Source organism: Lepidochelys kempii, chromosome 6 (assembly GCF_965140265.1).
Source record: "Lepidochelys kempii isolate rLepKem1 chromosome 6, rLepKem1.hap2, whole genome shotgun sequence".
Classification (NCBI taxonomy): domain Eukaryota; kingdom Metazoa; phylum Chordata; order Testudines; family Cheloniidae; genus Lepidochelys; species Lepidochelys kempii.
Genome location: NC_133261.1, coordinates 126,965,226 through 126,984,891, shown reverse-complemented (window position 1 = coordinate 126,984,891; position 19,666 = coordinate 126,965,226). Strand labels below are relative to the sequence as shown.

Below are 19,666 nucleotides of genomic sequence, written 5' to 3'. Positions count from 1 at the left end.
AAAACAGAAAAGGTCACGTTGATTTGGGAAGCTCCCCAGTGACCTTCTTCCTCCCCCAAAGCAGCAGGGGGCCGAGGCTCAGCACCTCAAAGGGATTTAGGTGCTTAACTTCCAGAGATTTCAATGGGAGTCAGGTGTCACAATATCCTTAAGCATCTGGGCCCGAGTGGCTTCAGCCTGCTTGGACTTCACCGGGGGCAGGGGGGGCTTGTTCCATCATGGGACAAGCCCTGCTCCACGTACTTTGCCTTACTCAGCAGACAGATTAGTAACCCTCTCTGTTCACTCTCAGCAGAGGGACCTTAATACACCTGCTGCTCTGGGCCTGATGCTGAGAGGTGTGGTGCACCCACAGCTCCAGTATATTATGACAATAGCTAGTGTGCTAGGTGCTGTACAAATACCTAGGGAGGGACCGTCCCTGCCCCAGAGAGCTTCCAATCGAAAGCGGTAAAGTGAGTTACGCAAGCTCAGTGGCAGAGCTGGAAATAGACCCTCTGGCACCTGGAGCCCAATCCAGTGCCCGGGCCCCACTGCCAGCCAATATGTGTGGAGGAGCAGGAGGGAACAGGGCTCAAAGCCTCAACATCAGCCCCTAAGCCAGGGCTCATAGACCTACAGCGCCACCTCCCCCATTGCCACCCCCCGTGCCCAGGGCTGGGGCTGCGTAGTACTCAGGAACCCAGGTGCATTTTGGCTGTGCACGCTGAAAAGCGGGCGTCCTTGGTACCGGTGTCACGGCCCCCGGCAGTTCCCACGGTGGCCTCAGGAGGGCGGGGCTCACTCACCCGATGTCCCGCAGCGCGGCGGGGCGGTGCCCGGTGGGCGTCTGCTCCCAGCGATCTCCTGCCCAGCTCCGTCCACACACCAGCAAGAGCCAGTGCTACCGTGGCACTGTAGCGGCCTGTAGCGCCCCTCGGCGTCGCACTGGGGTCTGTGGAGCCCCGGGCGGGCGGAAACCCCCCCCGGCCCACCGGCGGGCTTTGGATAGAGGCGCTCCTGCTCACACGGCGTCAGGCGCTGGGCGGCTTCTGCCCACAGGCACGCAACAGCGAGCAACCGACACAGCAACGAAAGAGGGGTGAGGCCGAGGTAAAAATCAAACACTCGTGGACAGCCCCGGATAGCCGGGGCCAGGGGAGGCTAAGTCTCCCCAAACAGTCCGGGTGACCCCGCCCATGCTCCACCGCAAGACCCCCCTCCTGCCTCCCGCTCTTCCCTTGTGGGCCCAGACCAGGCTGCTCCTCTGCCCACCCTTGCTCAGCCTCTCCCCCGAAGCGGGCAGGGGCTAGCGTGGGCCGGCAGCCTGGACTCGGGGTGGCTGGGGCCGGTGCTTGGGCTGGCCGGTTGGGGCCAGGGCTGGCCAGCACTCCGGGCTGGCTGGTGGGCTGGGACTCAGGGCTCCTCTGGTCGTGGTGGGGGGCTTGGGGCTCTGGCGGGGGAGGGGGAGAAGGGTGGGGCTTCAGTCTGAAGGGACGGGGCTGGGGACTAGTCCCACCGCCCATGGGGACAGTCGTTCCCCCCAGCCTCTCTGAGCTTGTTCCGGGCAGTGCTCCAGCCTTAGGCACCTTTGCATGGGAAGCAAATAGCACAATCCCCTTTCTATTGGTAAACTGAGACACAGAGAGGTCGGGTGATCAGCCAAGGCCACACAGCACGTCACTGGCAGAGTCAGGACTAGACCCCATGAGTCGCAACTGCTTCTCCCTTGCTCTAACCACTTGACACCCCCCCTCCCCACCTTGCAATCCAGCTTCCTTTACTTGCCCAGATTTTGGGTATTTGTTTTCATATTGCCCCCCATGGCAAACATTGGCCAAACCAGACAGATAAGCTTTGGCCACATACATACTCATGCTGTACATACACCAGTGAATGGTGCTATAAATTACAATCCGCCCGTTAAAGTACTCATTACTTGTTCTGCCCAGCATCAGCAGGGTTTGTCCCTGGCCCCTTCAGCAGGGCCTCTACCATTTGAGCGAATGGCGCACCTCTGGTAGCAGTAGTAGGCAATTATCCTCTAGCAGTGCAGTCAATAGAAAGGGGAGCATGGTATACACGTTGCCAGTGTGCTCAGCTAAAGAGAACTAGGCTCATGTGTTCAGTGACTTTTGTCCAACCTTGGGCAAGAACACACAAAACAGGCTGCACGAGGGAAGCCAATACAAGGCTAGCAGTCAGAGTCGGTGGGTATAAGAGGCCAGGGGAGGCTAAGCCTCCCCAAACAGCCGGCCCCACGGCCTTTGGTATGCGCCACCACCAAAATAGTGGGTGCTTTGGCTGCGGCCCCACCATCACACCCCGCTCCAACTCGTCCTCCTCCCCTGAGGGGCGAGCGGCAGACGGGGTGGTCAGGGGTGGGGGCCTTGAGGAGGGGGCCGAGCAGGGCCGGTGATGGAGTGTGGGTGGGGCTTTGAGGGGAGGAGGCTGAATGGGGGTGGGGCCACAGTCTGAGCACGGACCGCCTCCCCCCCCAACGGAGCAGTCACACGCCTTCCACGCGAGCAGTGTTTATATGATGCTCAGACGACGCATGGGCCTGTCCTGACGTTCGTACTGCATCAGGCCTTCAGCCCGTGAGCCCTTACCAGGTGTGCAGTGGAAGCCGTCCCCTTGGTAGCCTGGTTTACAGCGGCATGAAAAGGAGCCGGGCGTGTTGTAGCACGCGGCGGCTTGGTGACATCTGCCTTCGGCGCATTCATCCACATCTGCAGTAGAGTCAGAATCTCAGGGTTGGAAGGGACCTCAGGAGGGCATCTAGTCCAACCCCCTGCTCAAAGCAGGACTAAATCCCCAGATCCCTAAATGGCCCCCTCAAGGATTGAACTCACAACCCTGGGTTTAGCAGGCCAATGCTCCAACCACTGAGCTATCCCAGGTAGCAGTTTACAGCTGGTCTATACCACCATGTTTAACCCTCCCCTGCCCCACCCCAGGTGCAGGCTCAGCGGTGCCATGGTAGAGCCCGGGTTGTCGGTTTCGCACTCACCCACCCGGGGGATGCAGCAAGCGAGGGCGTAGTCCTGCTTATTCCCAGACCCAGGCTCCAGGTTGCCGGCGCAGGAGCGTGAGTGGGGGACTGACTCCCTTGCACGTCACCCTTGACCCCACAGAGCGCAACCCGCATTGAAGACCCGATTGAAACTGACCGACCCTGTTGCTATCGATTGTCCCCAGCCCAGAGCTCTGTGTCGGGAAGCAGGCCAGCGTCCCATCCCATCGGTTTCCACGGCGGCTAGGAATATAGCTACAGCCTACAGCCTGCTTCATTGATACGTTTCCCTAGTCGTGTTAGGGCAGTACACCGGGATCAGGAAAGTGCAAGGCACGTGTGAGTGTCTGGGTTCCTGCACGCGGTCATTCTGCCCATCCCTTCCGGCTAGCCCAGGGCGCGCCCGTCGGCACTGCTCTCGCGGCCCGGCTGCCGCAGCGACACCTCCAGCTGCAGAAAGGCAGCGAATGTATTGGGCACGGTAAATACAGATGTGGAGCAGGACAGAGCCTAAGGGGAGGGAAGGAGAAGCCCCCCGGCAGAAGAATGTTCAGGGCCTCCGCCAAGACGCTGGCTTTCCCCCTTCTGCAGGGAGCGGTTTGGCTGTCCACGGCCCCGGCTGCGGGCATCACCCGAGCCTCGAGGGGTGGACTCGATCAACGGGTTGCAAACCCTCCATGCTGCAGAAACTGATGCCCTCGACAGCTGGCTGTGGTGATGCGTACCACGGCAGCCCCTGCTGAGCCCAGTTGTACCAGACTCTCGGGCCATGGTCTGCAGGGGCTTGTGGAGAGGAATGCAGCGAGTTCAGACCCTGGACTATGCATCTGTGTAAGAGAATAAAATCCCTCCTTACGCTGGATCTCCAGTCCTTGGGCAAGGGACTAAACCGGACTAAGAATCCTTTTGCTCCATCCCTGAAGCACGGGGATGGGGCGTGGGCAGGGCCTTGGCTCGTCCCACCCACTCACCAGCCAGCACAGCTGAGTTGGCACAGGGGTTGGGATTGCCATAATTTACTCCTGGTCCAAGCCAGCAACAAGTCGCTACCCCATTCCCACGCCTCTCCCCAGAGGGCAATGAGGAGGCAGAAGAGGATTCTGGGTCTAAAGTCACAACCCAGTCCTGAGGCTAAAGGAGGATCCAGTCCTGCTCCTGCTGAAGACACTGGCCCAATGCCCACTGGCATCAATGAACATAGGAGCTGGATCCTGGGCGAGGTGCCCGCTTGCGAGGAAAATCCAACAGGCATAAGGCTCGCAGTAACCCTGCCTCCTCCTGCCCAGGCTGTACGTTCTGTTGCCCAACAAGGGCCAGGACACACCTGGGGATAAGTTAATGTACAGATGGGCCCAGAACAGCCCCTCAGCTCCAAAGGACCCCGTCCTTTAGGAGTGTTCACAGTCTGAACCCAGAAACGTGGCTGAATTTTGCAAATGGCCTCTCTCTTTGGAATGGGGCCATGCCAACATCCCCTGAATGTTGAGTCCAGATCCGGATTTTGCAGCATGTTATCACCAACCCAAACTGGCATCTCCCCCTGACGGTCCAAGCAGAGAACAGTGGTCCTGACAGGGGAGCACTCCAGAGGGAAAGAGGTAGGTGGGGAGCCCAGCAAGGCCAGTCTGAGTGAACATACCAGAGCAATTATGCCCGTTGCCCGTATAACCCGAGAGACACACGCAGCTGAATGAGCCGCCTCCGTGGTGAACGCAGTGGGCCCGGTCTGCCGAAGCGCAGGTGTGGCTGCCGTCTTCGCAGGGGTTGGACGGCGGGGGGATTGCTGGAAAGGGAACAACATGATACGAGGATTGTGAGTGGCCTGGGGCTGCCTGCTCTCTCGGACTCCTAGACTTTAAGGCCAAAAGGGACCATCATGATCATCTAGTCTGACCATGGAACCTCACCCACTCCTGGAATAGACCCCTAACCTCTGACTGAGTTACTGACGTCCTTGAATCATGGTTTAAAGACTTCGAGTTACAGAGAATCCACCATTTACACTAGTTTAAACCTGCAAGTGACCCATGTCCCACGCTGCAAGGGAAGGTGAAAAAGCCCCAGGGTCTCTGCCAATCTGACCTGGGGGAAATTCCTTCCTGACCCAAAATCTGGCAATCAGTTAGACCAGGGGTGGATACTTTTTGGCCCAAGGGCCACATCTGGGAGGGGAAATTGCATGCAGAGCTGGGGCAGGGGGTTGGGGTGCGGGAAGGAGTGCAGTGTGTGGGAGGGGATGTAGTGTGCAGGAAGGGGCTCAGGGCAAGGGGTTGGGGTGCAGGAGGGGTGCGGCAGGGGGCTAGGGGTCTCAGGGTTGGGGTGCAGGGTGCACGAGGGGTTCAACATTCACACTCCGGCCTGACGCCACTTACCTTGAGTGACTCCGGGATGGCAGCAGCATGCAGTGGGGCTAAGGCAGGCTCCCTGCCTCCCCTGGCCCCGCGTTGCTCCCGAAAGTGCCCAGCGTGTCCAGCAGTGGCTCCTGAGGGTTGGGTGGGGCAAGCGCTTCTGCCCCACGCTGCCCTTGCCTGCGGGTCCCACCCCCAAGCTCCCATTGGCCACAGTTCCCCGTTCCCGGCCAATGGGAGCTGAGGGGGCAATGCCTGGAGGTGAGGGCAGCACACGGAGCCCTCCGCCCCCCCACTCCAAGGGCCACAGGGACATTGTGCTGGCCACTTCTGGGAGCGGCACGGGGCCAGGGCAGGCAGGGCGCCTGCCTTAGCCCTGCAGCGCCATGGGGTTGGCAATCCCGTGGGCCAGATTGTAAGCCCTGATGGGCCGGATCCAACTCGAGCCCAAGTTTGCCCTCCCCTGAGTTAGGCCCTGAGCCTGTGGGTGAGATCCCCCAGCCAGGCACCTGGGAAAGAATTCTCTGTAGTCGCTCAGAGCCCTCCCCATCTAGTGTCCCATCACCGGCCGTTGCAGATATTTGCTGCTGGCAGTGGCAGATCGGCTACGTGCCATTGTAGGCAGGCTCACCAGAGCGCTGGGTACAGCAGCGAGAGGGCCCAGCCCTGGCCCGTCTGCCATTCAAAGGAATAGGCCCAACAAGAGCCCCTACAAGGAAAGCATCTTCCCCTGTGGGCGTGGGTTTTACATTGTCACATAAATGACCAGCAGCCAGCCAGCCCTCTCCATCCCACCGCACTGTCACAGGGCAAATGGGTCAGGCCCTGGCACAGCATCGCCATCTCTATGCTTCCACTCCCATTGCACAGAAGGGCCTGGCAGGGCTGCGGGGGGGCCTGGCCAGAGTGTGCTGAGCTCTGGTGATGCCCACTGGCTTTACAGCCCTCGCGGGGGCATTACAAGCCATCACAGCCCCCAGGCTGCTTTAACTTGTGCTGTTGGCCTGCGCCAGGCTGAAAGATGGTGGAAGGCCACCTTTGCCCCATCCCACCTCCCTGGTCCTGGGTTATTGCAGGGTTAGCCTGGGGAGTTGCACCCGGGTCCGAGCTCCAAGTCAGCCTCGCCCAGGTGCGAGCAGCCACCCTGCAAAGCCCCGCCTGCGTGACTGGGTCCTCACTGGTGCTGCGGTCCCCCGTGCGTGTCGGCAGGGTTTCTGGGGAGGGGCGCACCCCGTGGCGCACAGGGTGCTGAGCCGCAGTGAGTGGCGGGAGAATGTGTCTGTCCTTCTGGGTGCACAGGGGGCATTGTGGGAAGGCGATGGAGGACGAGCAGCACTCGGGTGAGCTATCTGCATGAAAGCAGCCCCCGAGCTCAGGGGAGAGGGCTCTGTGTGCGGGCCAACACCTTGGCAAGCGCCAGCCCTAACTCCACCACCCCTGAGCACGGTAATTAACAAATGCTCACCAGGGTGGTCCCCTGGCAATCAACGGGGGCAGCTCACGGGAGTGCAGCGCTGATCAGGGTGAATACGGGTGGCCCAGCAAGGCCCCAACTCAGGGGTGGCCAACCTGAGCCTGAGAAGGAGCTAGAATCTACCGATGTACATTGCCAAAGAGCCACAGTAATAGATCAGCAGCCCCCCACCCCATCAGCTCCCCCGCCCCCCACGCCTCCCGCCCACCAGCAGCCCCGCCAATCAGCACCTCCCCGCACCTCCTAATCAGCTGTTTCGTGGCGTGCAGGAGGCTCTGGGGGGGAAGAGGGGAGGAGCAAGGACATGGCAGGCTCAGGGGAGGCGGCGGGAAGGGGTGGAGTGGGGGCAGAGCCAGGGGTTGAGCGGTGAGCGCCCCCCCAGCACATTGGAAAGTTGGCGCCTGTAGGTCCAGCCCCGGAGTCTGTGACTAGACAAGGAGCCGCATGTTAACTTCTGAAGAGCCGAGTGTGGCTCTGGAGATGCTGGTTGGCCACCCCGCCCCAACTGAACGGGCCCCGGCGAGTGCTTGGGGCCAACTCTCGATTAACTGCCAGGCGATGGCAAAGCTCCCTCCGACTCCAATGGGAGCAGGATCCTGGGAAAGACGCCTTTGACCCGTGCTATAGCATGCAGGGAATGTACAGCTGGGGTCGCGGGGAGGGGGAGGAAGACTCGCAAATGGGCTCGACACTTACGCACGCAGGTGTGTCTGTCAACAGCCAGCTGGTACCCGCCGGGGCACTCGCACCGGTAGCTGCCTGGAGAGTTGATGCACATGGAGCGGTGGCTGCATCTGCTGAGGCTCTCCGCACACTCGTCGACGTCTGAGCAGGAAGAGAAGAATCCGATTACACAGACGGATGGGGAAAACATTTGCTTTTAACACTTCCCGGGGGCCTCAGCGCAGGGGTCTCCGTTTAAACCGGCTGATCAGGAGCGTAAACGTTTCCTTCCTAAGCACTGGTTTGGCTCTCTTTCAGCGGGAACATTTCGCCCCCCTCCACTAGAGCCAACACAGAGAGAGAGAAATGTCTGCAGATGTTTTTAAGGGGAAGCAGATCTATGAGCTCCTTCCTGTACTAACAAACATCAGCTCAGTCTGAGAAAAACACCAACTCGGCTCAAACGCACAGAGCCCGAGCCGGACCTCGCTTACACCAGTGTAACCCCACCGACGTCAGTGAAGCTGCTCCCAAATTCCATGACAGTCACTGAGGGCAGAATCAGGCTCCGAATATCCCACTTCCCCCCAAACATGTGTCTATAATTTCCTCCCTTCCAGCAAAGTTCTTGGAAGACTTTTTTCCCTCCCCCACTAAAAATGTTCAACATAATTAGAGCATAATTAGATGACGGGGCTACACGCTGGAGCTGGGCCAAAACCCGCAACCAAGCTCCCGGAAACTTTGGATTCCAGTTCAGCAGGTAGGCCCAGCACTACTAGACTTCAGGGAATCTATTCCCGCCTCTGTCACAGGCCCACAAAGGAGGCAGCATGGTCCAGGGGATAGAGCGCAGGCCTGAGCGTCAGGAGACCTACGGTCTATTGGCCTGAAGAGTCACCATGGGCAAGTCATTGTGCCTCCCTGCCTCAGTTTCCCCATTTGTACAATGTGGGTACTGCTGCTGCTGACCTTCTTTCGTAAAGTGCTTGGGGCTGCATGGACGAAGGATGCTACCTACTAGGTAAGTATTATTCTATTACGACGTGGCTTTTGGCAAGTCGCTGGCCCAGATCCTCCAAGGCACATAGGCGTCGCTCGGCAGCATTGCAACACCTCCCCCCTCGGCGGCCTGAGGCATTCTCTGCCCCAAGCGAGGCACCCGTGCTCTCTGTACAACGCATGGGGTGAGTGAGGCTCCTCCGACAAGGATCCTCAGAAGCCAGCACGCTGCAGGGGGTGCTGCCAAAGCTAGCCAGGAGGGAAATGCCAAGGAGCGGGGCAGGGAAGGAGCAGGACTCAAGACGCCTAGGCCGTGGCCTGGTGTTCCAGGCTGATGCACCAGAGATGGGCACCTTCCTCTGCCACAAACCTGCTCCTGGAGACAGGCCCCTGAGCCAGGTCAGTCGCTGAGGCAGCTGATACCAGTCAGCTCTGTGTTCTTGGGGAACCAGGGTGCAGTATCCAGCCTGTGGGACTCATGAAAGACACCCCCTCCCCTCGTTTAAACCAAAATCCATCAGAGGAAAAAACTTGCAGAGAGCAGGGAAGGGTGTTGGGAGACACACTTAGACCCCTCCTGACAAGGGTGACGAGATTAACACATCTCCATTAGCATACAGAATGAAGAACAGAAACAACTCCCCTAGCCTCATCTGCATGAGAGATGGGACAGGGAGACATCTCAATTTGCATACAGAATGGAGACTGGAGAACCGCACTGAACTCTGGGACCAGAAAAGCAGGGACGCACTGCATCATGGGAATCTCTGCTCCAGATGTTAATGAACCTACACCAGCCCACACCCAGCTCAGCAGTTATCAGACCAATTCTAGCAATAAATCCTTGACTGATAGTCCAAAATACTGACAGGTTTCAGAGTAGCAGCCGTGTTAGTCTGTATTCGCAAAAAGAAAAGGAGGACTTGTGGCACCTTAGAGACTAACCACTTTATCTGAGCATTTCCGAAATACTGAAGCAACCTAGTTGCACTGTGAGCTCCCTGGAAGAAAACACCGCCAAGAGTGATCGGCTTCTATTGTCTAGCCTAAAGAAAACCCTTGAGTCATCAGTTTATCTATAAACAAATCTAGTGTTCGCCCTTGAACCATTGTATTTTCTCTGTAAATACCCCTACCTATGCCCAAGTAAGTGTTCTGATGCTTAGATCCAAACTTTGCATCAGTTCCACTGGGAATCCATCTTCTCCTGACTGACCATGCTGGGGGCTCTGCCTGTCTCCAGACCTCAGCACCCTGAGCTACCCCCATCACCTGGGAACCCCGACCAGTTCAAGCCTCCTGGAGTGGGTGAGATCCCCCTCTTTCTCTCCATTTTCCTTTCTACCTCAGGTATTAACCTTTAACCATGTACGTTATGTTGGTTTAGCCCTCCTTGTGTAGTGATCACTATTATTCAGTAAATAACTGTTATGGTTAAGCAGGTTGCTTCTCTCTCTGAACTTTACTCTTTTGTGTTTTTAGCTTCCCCCATGCTAGATCCCTGTAGTGCCCCAGAATACTGTGGGGTTTGCTCATCAAGTGCTACCATCAGTACAACTGTGAGGTGAAAGTGGGAGAGGGACGTGTTAAACCTGTGGCCTTGACAGTGCTGCTCAATCCAGCCCACTGAGTTCGGGGACAGATAAGGGGATCAGCTGGAGAGTGCTGATTGACCCGGTCAGACTTGCTCTGTTAGTGTGTGAGCCCATCTAGTTCTAGGGCTGGAGGAACCCAGCCCCGGGGAACCTGGGGCCTGCAGGAGAGCTCCATTGGGAGGGGACTTGCAGAAGGAAGGAGTAGAGCTCCATACGAAGACACAAGTGACATAAGCAGTACATTAATAGAATTACAGAATCCCCCCCGCCCAGAAGAGTAACCCTAATAAATGAGCATACCCCAAAGTAACGGGCACACCTGGTAACACAGCCCAGGCCCTAGCAGTCTGCTGCTCACACTCTCCCGCCCACCCTACATTTCCATGGGCACTGGCGGTCTTTGTGTGGGTGCTGTGAGCACCCCCTAGTATCAGCAGCCTGCTTCCAGCCCTCCTCCTGACAGGTGTCAGGCCTGAGGCAGACTCAGAACATGCCTCTGGGGTCAGGCCCTGCTGGTGAGACAGGATCCCTGCCTGGTCTGAGAATCCTCTGGGCCCACAAGGCTTCAGCTTGAGCGGGGCTCAGAGCAGCTTGTTAGCTGGGAGGTGGCATCGGCGGGGAGGCTGCTTTGCAGAAACTTAGGAGCCTGGGGGATTTAGGCACCTCCTGGGTTAGACGGCAGCTGAACAGTGGCTTTGGAAATGCCAGTAGCACCTAAATGGCGGATAGGTACCTAAATACCTGTGCAGATCGGGGCCGTACCTGCTGGGTGCCTCAGTTTCCCCATGACCATGATACTGACCCTACTTTGAGCTCATCCGGTGAAAAGTGCTGGGTACACTCCCACTAAGCAAGTATCATTATAAATCTCCCTTCGGCCGTTCAGTAAGGACATACAGAGACAGGCAAGATGGTGGACTGTAGATCACGACGCCTGACCCGCAGAATTGAGCCTGCGATCGGGCGAGCAGCCGCTAGCGGGGTTCTCCACTTACCCACACAGTCTCTGCCATCTCCCCGATAGCCGGCCGTGCACTCACAGGCGTAATCCAGACCGGTGCCCGGCTGGCACCGTGCTGTCGTGTCACACGCATGGGTGCCGTCATAACAGGGGTTCACTGTGCTCAAGTCGGCGCCACCTAGATTGGCCAGAAAGCAAAAGGCAAAGCTGGCTGAGGAGCCTCGGGACAGGTATTTATATTACAGGAGAAGCCAGAAGCCCCCACTGAGCTCAGAACCCCGTTGTACTAGGCACAGACACCTAGCAAGAGTCTCCCTGCCCCAAAGTGAGGGAAGGAAGGAAAACAGAAATGAGGTGACTTGCCCAAGGTCACCCAGCAGGGCAGTGGCAGAGCTCAGAACAGAACCCAGCTCTCCCGACTCCCAGTCCAGGGCCTTACCCACTGAACCACACTGCCTCCCCAGGGCACACAGCTGTACGGCATGGGCTAGGCAATGAAGATGCCGCTGGTGCCACTACAGCTTGCCCCTTGGCCACCGTATCACTCGCACACAGAGCAGAAGGGCGAAGTTCTCTAACCCACCAGGCGAACCTGGCCTGTGGCATTCTGCTCCCCTTACATGCGTCGGATGCAGAGAGGGGGAAGAACATCCCAGTGCTGTGCAGATCGGGAGGATAATGGTGTCCTAGAGGTGCAGAAAGACCCAGGCACGCAATGGTGAGTGAATGCACCTTGCCTGCTGGCACTTTCTAAAGCTAAACCAAGCACAGCTGGTCACCCAAATAAAGGAAGAACCACAGTACATGCTGCTGGGGATGCAGCTATTGGCTAATTTGGGGCTGGACGCTGCTCTGTCCTGCATCCCATATAGACCATAAGGAGGTGGAAGGCACCCCCTTAATCCGCTAGACGGGCTCCCCATAGATAGGCTCCTCCTGCACGTGAAAGGATGGAAAACAGTGCAGCTTTGGCTCGAGCCTGCCAACACAACAGCCAACGCACCTGTGCCAGGGTGCGTCCCCCACGGAGCAGGGGGAAACCAGGACGCAGAGTGTGACTCCGAAACAATCTGCCCCCAGTCTGTTCCTATGTGCTGCCCCCTGCACGGTGCCTGGGCAAAGCCAGGACTGGCTCTTGAAGTTCCTTGTTTAGGGAAGTCAGGGAGAGATTGAATTCGGCTTTGGACTTTGTCTCTAGGTTACCTCTTAATTCACTGGCAAGATCAGTTCATAATGGAGAGGAGCCTGACCCAACACCCAGTGGAGTCCAAGGGGGTCTTTCCCATGGAGTCTGCATGGCTTCAATGGGTGCTGGATTGGGCCCTTGAGTAGAAATTTCAAAAGCCCCTGAGTGATTTAGGATTCTAATTCCCATTTTCAATAGCACCTAGGTGGCTTAGGAGCCTAAGTCTCAGGGAAGTCATTGATTTCAATGGGAGTTAGATGCCTGAATGCCTTTGAGGATCTGGGCCTAGGTGACATAGGTGCTTTTGAAAATGTTTCCCCTGACCAGCTGCAAGTTTGCGAGGAAATCGAGAACTGCTGGTTAAGGTCTCCTAGAAACAACCCTGAAAAACTCAACGAAAGGACTTTCCAGGATGGTAAAGTTCCACCAGCTTTAAATAAATACAGACCAGTCAGGACCAAACCCTGAAGTCTATATTCCGTTCTTACACGAGCAAAACGCCTGTTGACCTCACCTTACGAAGTGAGTAAAGACTCGCCAGCTTTCAACCAAGCTCGTAATTCAAATGATTTAGCCTCTGCTTCTGCGTTTTCATGGGGTTTCCTGATGGAAACTGGCATGATCTACATTGGCCCATCTGAAAACCAGCTGGAAGAACACCCTGATTTATAATGTTACCGTCTCGACTCTAGAGGGAGCAGGTGTGATCTACTGTACATTTGGACAGGTCCCAGAATACCCCTCTGGGTAACGAATGCAAACCACAAAATCATTCCAATGGCTGGAAGTTGAGACCAGATAAATTCAGACTGGAAATAAGGTGTACATTTTTAAGGGCGAGTGTAATTAACCAGGGGAACAATTTGCCAAGAGTTGTGGTGGATTCTCCATCGGTGACTTTTAAATCAAGGTTGGCTGTTTTTCCAAAAGCCCTGTGGCAGGAATTATCCAGGGGCAGTTCTCTGGCCTGGGCTATGCAGGCAGTCAGATTGGACGATCACAATGGTCCTGTCTGGCCTTGGACTCCATGAATCGGATTCCATAGGGCTGGACTGTGTTTTCACCAGAAGCCCTGAGTAAGGGACTGGGTGTAGCTGTGCTGGCCAATGCACGAGGGCTGGGACTTCCCCCACTCCCCATCAACCTGCACAGGGACCAGGGGCTTGCAAGGGCTGCTCTCCTACCAGGCTGTGATGTGTGATCCAGGAAGCCCAGCCGGGGGAGCACTCAGGCATTTTACAGCTCCTTACTCACCAGGGCACATGCTCTGGGCCAGAGACAAGCTGCCCGGCCCAGCGTAGATTCAGCCCAGCATGCAGGAGCGGCTTTAGCAGCAGAACTCCTACTAGCGTGGGACTAACGTGACTCCGGCAGCTCCAGCCAGAAGCCTATTGCTGAGAATGCATCGGACCGGCACTGGGAACGTTCCAGCCCAAGGCCCCCGGGCACACACTGCCTGGCTTTCGGGAGGCTGCCGGGGCTTCTGCTGGCTGTGGCCGGAGCACAGCCCCACCTACAAATCGCAGCTGCTAACTCCAGCCCCAGCCCCAGCCTTCCCGCGGACCCGGTTTTGCTTTGCCCCTTTACACCGAGAAGGGCTGGCAGCGGAGCAGCCTGCGGATCTGAATCTCCCCCAAGTTCTGGGGGTGCTGGGACCTGGGTTCTCATGCCCATCTCTGCGATCAGCCCAGGTGGGCGCTACGCAGCCTTGGCCGTGATCCTGGTGTAATTCGTTTGCTACAAGCCCCCGACACTGAGATGTCCCTGAGTTGCAGACTCTGAATCCCTCTCACATTCGGTCCTGGTTGTGCTCTCAAAAGCTTCCTCCTCTATCTCATTATTGCACTTGGCTAGCCAACAGGAGCATCCCCCTTTGGATCCTTTATGGCCTCTATTAAATGGCTTGACTTCCTGACCCCAAGAGCTGGAGCTAATTTACTTGCTTGGAGTAGGAGGCTGGGGAGGCTTTTGTCCAAGGAGCGGCTCCTTAAGCAGAGCACATCCACCCTGCACGCTCCCTCTCTCTTCACCCTGTAGGGGGAAGAGCGCTCCACTCCCAGGTGATTGCCCCCGCGAGAGTCAACGTGCCCTTTAAATTCCACACAGTCAGGAAGGGAAGAGGGGGGTCAATAGCTCTGGCTCCCAATTACTGATTCAGGAAGGACACGGCCCTTTGACTCCATCCTCCTGGAAACAATGAGGCTCCCAGAAAGCGCAGACAGCTGTGTTGTCCTACACGCATTCCAATTAGATAACAGCTCCCTGGGGACCAACAGGGAGATTGGGTTTCAGGCTCCACTCAGAGGAAGACCCCTCTTCGGAGGGATTACCAGCTTTCTACTCTGAGGGCAGCAGCGGGAGACAGAGAAGAGCCAGCGTCCCCCACCTAACCAACCAGACGGTGGCTAGCACCCACCCACCTGGCCTTAATCAGCTCTCTCCCATGGTATATCCACACTTCAGGCCTTCCGGCTTCTCTGTCTTTTCGCCACCGATGGTGATATGCAACTCAACAGGTAACGATGCAGACACAGCCGGGGCCTGATCCAGCGCCCCTGGAGTCTTTACACTGCTGCCAGACGCACCCAGAACAATGCCCACTGCACACATGGTACTACGAAATACACTCGGCACCACCTCTGATCACCCCACTCCCACTCCGGGAAATAAAAGGAATACAGCATCTGGCTCCAAATCTGGTCCTGTACAGACATAGAGAGAGCTTTTCTTCTATCTTTTCTTGAGCAACTCCTGGGCCAGTAGATTAGACAGAGATTACTTACACACACACACACACACACCCCTGTACACAGAACTCCCAGTAAGGTTTAATGTAGAATCTGCTTTGGCTGGAGAGCAAAAATAATGAAGCAGCAATGTGGAATTTCCACCCCACTCTGCAAACGGGCTGTCCTGATGCTGTGCAAGAAGGGATGGAAATGGCTAGATGGGTAACACGTGGATGTCCCGGTGCATTTTTGAATGAGGAGACACCAAGTCCGTTTGTAGCTGTGTTACCAACCTAGCTATTTCGTTCTCCTCTAACACAGGACACCACCACAGTAGAGCTGGGTGGAAAAAAATCCCCATTTTTGCTACTTTACTTTTGTCTTAGAGCCAAAGCGGAATCGTGTGAAAGTTCACAAAGCCGGGGTAAATGGTACCACTTTCTTGACTAAAGTTTTGAAGTTGTAGGAAGCAGCAGTGGCTGCTGGGAAATGGGGTTCATTGTATTTCAAACTATGGGCCACCGTATCACTGGCTATGCCAGCCTGGAGACAGACCTCTGCCAAGAGAAGGCAGGAGGAGATGGGGGTGGGAGGTGTGGGGCGGGGAGGGTACTTGCTTTCCACCTGGCCTGTCACTACATTTTTTCATGGCTGGGGAGGGTTTGCAAGTCCAACAAACCAACCAGACCCCAGAGTTCTGCCTTTCAACACTGAGAATAAAACTCAGCACGAAGCAACACTGCGGGGCGATTCTGGACCAGCTCTGCCCGCAGCATGGATAGCTTTGTACCCAGCCGTGCAGCAGAGTTTACAGCGGGAAAAAGCTGCCTACAAACAACGTGTCTCAAAGCACAGCATAGGCCTGCCAGCAAAACCCTCGCTGGTACCCCAGGCACTCAAACTAACAGCTTTTGCTGGGGGGCAAATCCTGAGCAGATGAAGTCCTGCAGGGATCTATCATCATGGCAGGTGCTTAGCAGGACAAAAAATCCAATCCCTTCATAGTCATCTAACAGCTGTGGGGAAACTCCACCTGGGTGAAAACGGGGCAAAGCCAGAGAGGTCAGCGGCATTTGGCCCCTGTCCACACGGCCTACAGGAGCTCCACAGATATTTTCTACAGGGAAAATTGGAGCGTGTACAAGCCTGGGTGTGCTCACAGGAACTGTATCATTCCACCAGCAGTTACACCCAGGGCCAGACTGCCACGTGGACCATGTGTCTGTGCAGAGGAGGAAAAATTCACCTTGCCCTTGCGCATGGGCTACCGAGACTTTTGGTCTGGGGCCACTGGAGTCAGCCGGTCACTCCTCCTAGAGCAGATGAACAGAGAGCTCTGACTCTATCCCGTCCACCCCCTGCCCAGCCCCGCTGAGCCACTGGGGGGTGGTGCAATTTACTGCTAGGAAATCACAACCCCCAGGGACCAAGGGGAAGCAGGGGAGGGTTGTGACTCAGTGGCACAAGGCCCCCCAGGTCTAGTCCCGGTGATGCAGCTCATCGCTCCGCTCACAGCCATGCCTGTAGTCACGGTAGACTGACACCGATCTTCCTTCTCCTTGCCGCCTGCTGTTTTAGGCCTCGCTGAAAGTGGGGGCGTTGCACCGGCAGGGAATTCGGCCCTTGCTTTCAACAGGCCAACGGAGTCGGGGAGGACTCGGCAGAGCTCACCTTCGCTGGAGCCAATCTGGTTGGCGATGGCGTAGCGCAGGACCCGTTCCTCGTCGTTGTACAAAGCGAAGATCCGATCCACGCTCAGCCGCTGAACGGCAGGAACGACCCTGTGGTGGCGGGCGGGCAGGCAGTCCTGGAAGGTAATGTTCTGGTGCAGTCGGTAGGCAAAGGTCTGGTTGATACTCCCAAAGGTGAGGAAATACCGCCGGTAAGCTGTGGAAGTCACGGCTGTAAAACAGCGTAAAGGACCCTGGTCACACAAGCACGCGGTAGCTTGATGAATTATTATTATTTGCACCGCAGCAGTGCCTAGAGGCTCCCATCAGGGATGCAGGCCCTGCTGGGCTGGGCACTTTCCAAACATGGAGTCCCTGCTCCAAGGAGTAATGCAACAACTGGTGGATAAGCCCAAGCAATGGGGAAGGGGTGGGGGAGAAGACGAAGAAAGGAATAAATACAACCGTGTTTTCACAGACTAATTCTGTGCACTGATGACTATGATACTTTCGCTCTCTGGAGATGTGAGCACTGGGCTTGGGCCAATGGCCTTTGGTTAGCCCTGAGCACTGCCATGCAGGAAATAGGGTGGCCAGATTGAAAAGCGGACCTGATAGCGTCCAGTCAGATCTACTGACCGGACAACCAAAGTCCAGTTACTGCGGGCGGGGGAGGCTCTGGGTCATCACCCACGCCAGCCCCTACTCAGCCAGAGCCGCTTCCTACCTGCATCGGGCAGCTGCAGCTCCCACCCCAGCTCCGCAGGAGAGTCCCTCCTGAACCAGCCTGTGGGGGGGAAGCCATGAAGACCAGCGGGCGACAGGGGGAGGGGGAATGAGGAGCAAATGGAGGCAGGGCAGAGGCAGGGCCCCGGGGGGGGAAGAGGCAGGGCGGGAGAGATTCCATTTTTAAATATTACGAAGTTGGCAACCCTAGCAGGAAACGTAGTGATTTCATGATGAGCAAGCATGCACAGCACAGGGTGGGGGAGGAAGATGATGGGAGGGAGGCGGTCTATCACTCAAACGTGACTCCTGCAGCCACGTTACAATGGCAGCCATGCCAATCTGAGATTACAAAATCCGAGTCAGGGCTCAGCTCTGGATTCCAAACACCCCAATATTCTGGACTGTTCGGTTCCTGGCTTTCGGCTGATCCCTTCAACGAGGCAGAGCCCATCTGCCAAATTCAGGGGAGGATTTTGATCTGGGATTTGGACTCCATCTCTGCAGTCCAGCCCTTTTCGGCTGGGAGAATGTTACAGGAGACCCGGAAATGCACTGAGTCCTTCTGCCTAGAAAAGGGAGAGCGTGAGTGCTGCAAGGAAGCAGTTTCTCAGCAGATACTGGTGGAAAAAAATTAAAAATGACCATTGGTTACTTGAAAAAACCCTGCAGAACACTGCGGAATTCCAGTGTGTATATCAAGCTGTGGGCAGCCTGGCTAAGAGCAGGCGAACAACATTTGCTCTGCAAAACAAAAACACACAATGCATGAGAGTCCTTCAGTCCTACCTGAGTGAGAGTAGTGGTAAAGCTCCTTGTACGGTGCAATGTGGACAGTAAAGTTCTCCGGAATAAAAGGCACCTGGCCCTGAATATTTGTCTTAAGGCTTAGGTAATTTTCTGGACCCAGGCCATCAGCTGTTTGAGTGATATGGACCTTCTCCTCTCCTGGGTAGAAAGTGACTTCCAAACTGTGGGTGAATTTAGCACCTACAATGAACAGGGAAGAAAACCAAGCTCTGCTACAGCCGTTTTAATGGATAAACGAACAATCTTTTTACCCATTCCTTAGAGTATATTTGAGACAGATAACACAAACCGATCATTAGCACAGAGCGGCACCAGAAAATACCAGTCAATAATACCGACCTTTTCTGAAGCCTTTTGATTCAAGAGGCTGTTTTAAAGATCTGCATGTGCTAATATCACACACTGCCTGCATCTACAAAGGGGAGACTAATCGGTTACACATCCAAGTCGTTACCCAGCCCGGAATAGGTCAACGCTGCTAGTCACTTGGAGTCCAAACCCGAGTTCGCACTACGCGTTCAGAAGTTTTTTGGCAATAACGTTTTCGGTGTAAAGGCTGGGCCAACACTGGTGTAATGGGATCACAGGGAGATGGAGATTCTGCTTGGTGCTTTAGCTTCCAAGTCTGCGGGGTCTGGGAGCACCCAGAGACAGCACACTTAAGCCCCAGTCCTCGGAGGTATTGCGGCACCTACCTCCCACTGGCTATGGGCCTTAGTCCCGGGGGGAGGGAAATGCCTCTTGCCCCTGTAGTGAACCCTCTGGCCACTCCAGGAGAGCTCCAGAGAAGACCAGCCAGCAGACAGGGAGTGTCACATAAGGGGAATAAAAAGGAGGAATGGGGGTTAGGGCGCTCAAGGTTGAAAGACATCAGGTGTGAGGAGAGGAGGGGAAATTTAAGGAAGTATATAACCATTACACAAGACAACTTAATACCCCTGTCCCAGAGGCCCGAGGCCTAGCCAGGCCTGATTACAAAGGAGCCACACCTGGGTTGGATCAGGTGGTCCCACCAGAAGGCTCCCACCGTGACGGCGGTCTGGAGAGTTGCTGAGGGGCAGGGTCAGAGCCTCAGCCCAGCAGGGGAATAGTTACTGTGTCAGACGTAGCTCTGGTTTGCCGTATGGGGAAAAGGAAATAAAAGCCTGGCCAGGAGGGCCTGGGAGAAGGGAATGTAACGGGAGAGCCCTGAAGAGGGGAGAAATTGTTAGCAGGGCACCACAGAAGCATGCCTGGCTGGGGGGGAGGGTGTGGATGGCAGGCAGCTAACCCTGCCACAATCCCCCAGAATAACTAGTTTCCTCCATCAGTAGAACCAGCCCCATAACTTTGGAGATTCAGAAGGAGAAAACAAGCAGCAGCTCAGAAGACACTGGGCGTTCCTGATGATTAGCTGTTTCATGCCACCCCTCTCACTCCTTGAGAGCCCCCCCAAAGTCAACGGGAGAGGCTCCCCTGGGGAGCAATGGGCCCCAGCCCATGCCCTGTTTGCACTGCGTAGTCAAAC

General features: G+C 56.2%; 1 protein-coding gene across 3 annotated transcripts in view; it reads right to left on the bottom strand.

Moving 5' to 3' along the window:
* NID2 (nidogen 2) overlaps nt 1-19,666 on the bottom strand; it is a 53,903-nt gene that overhangs the window by 10,022 nt on the left and 24,215 nt on the right. For 2 of the 3 annotated variants that reach the window (XM_073350138.1, XM_073350137.1), the window contains exons 7-13: nt 18,139-18,339; nt 16,625-16,855; nt 11,073-11,216; nt 7,514-7,642; nt 4,635-4,778; nt 2,592-2,711; nt 789-1,031 (exon numbers count right to left, since the gene is read on the bottom strand). In XM_073350138.1, the coding sequence (XP_073206239.1) occupies nt 789-1,031; nt 2,592-2,711; nt 4,635-4,778; nt 7,514-7,642; nt 11,073-11,216; nt 16,625-16,855; nt 18,139-18,339 (1,212 nt within the window). The remainder of the gene's footprint in view (nt 1-788; nt 1,032-2,591; nt 2,712-4,634; nt 4,779-7,513; nt 7,643-11,072; nt 11,217-16,624; nt 16,856-18,138; nt 18,340-19,666) is intronic. The other variant, XM_073350139.1, reaches the window with a different exon arrangement.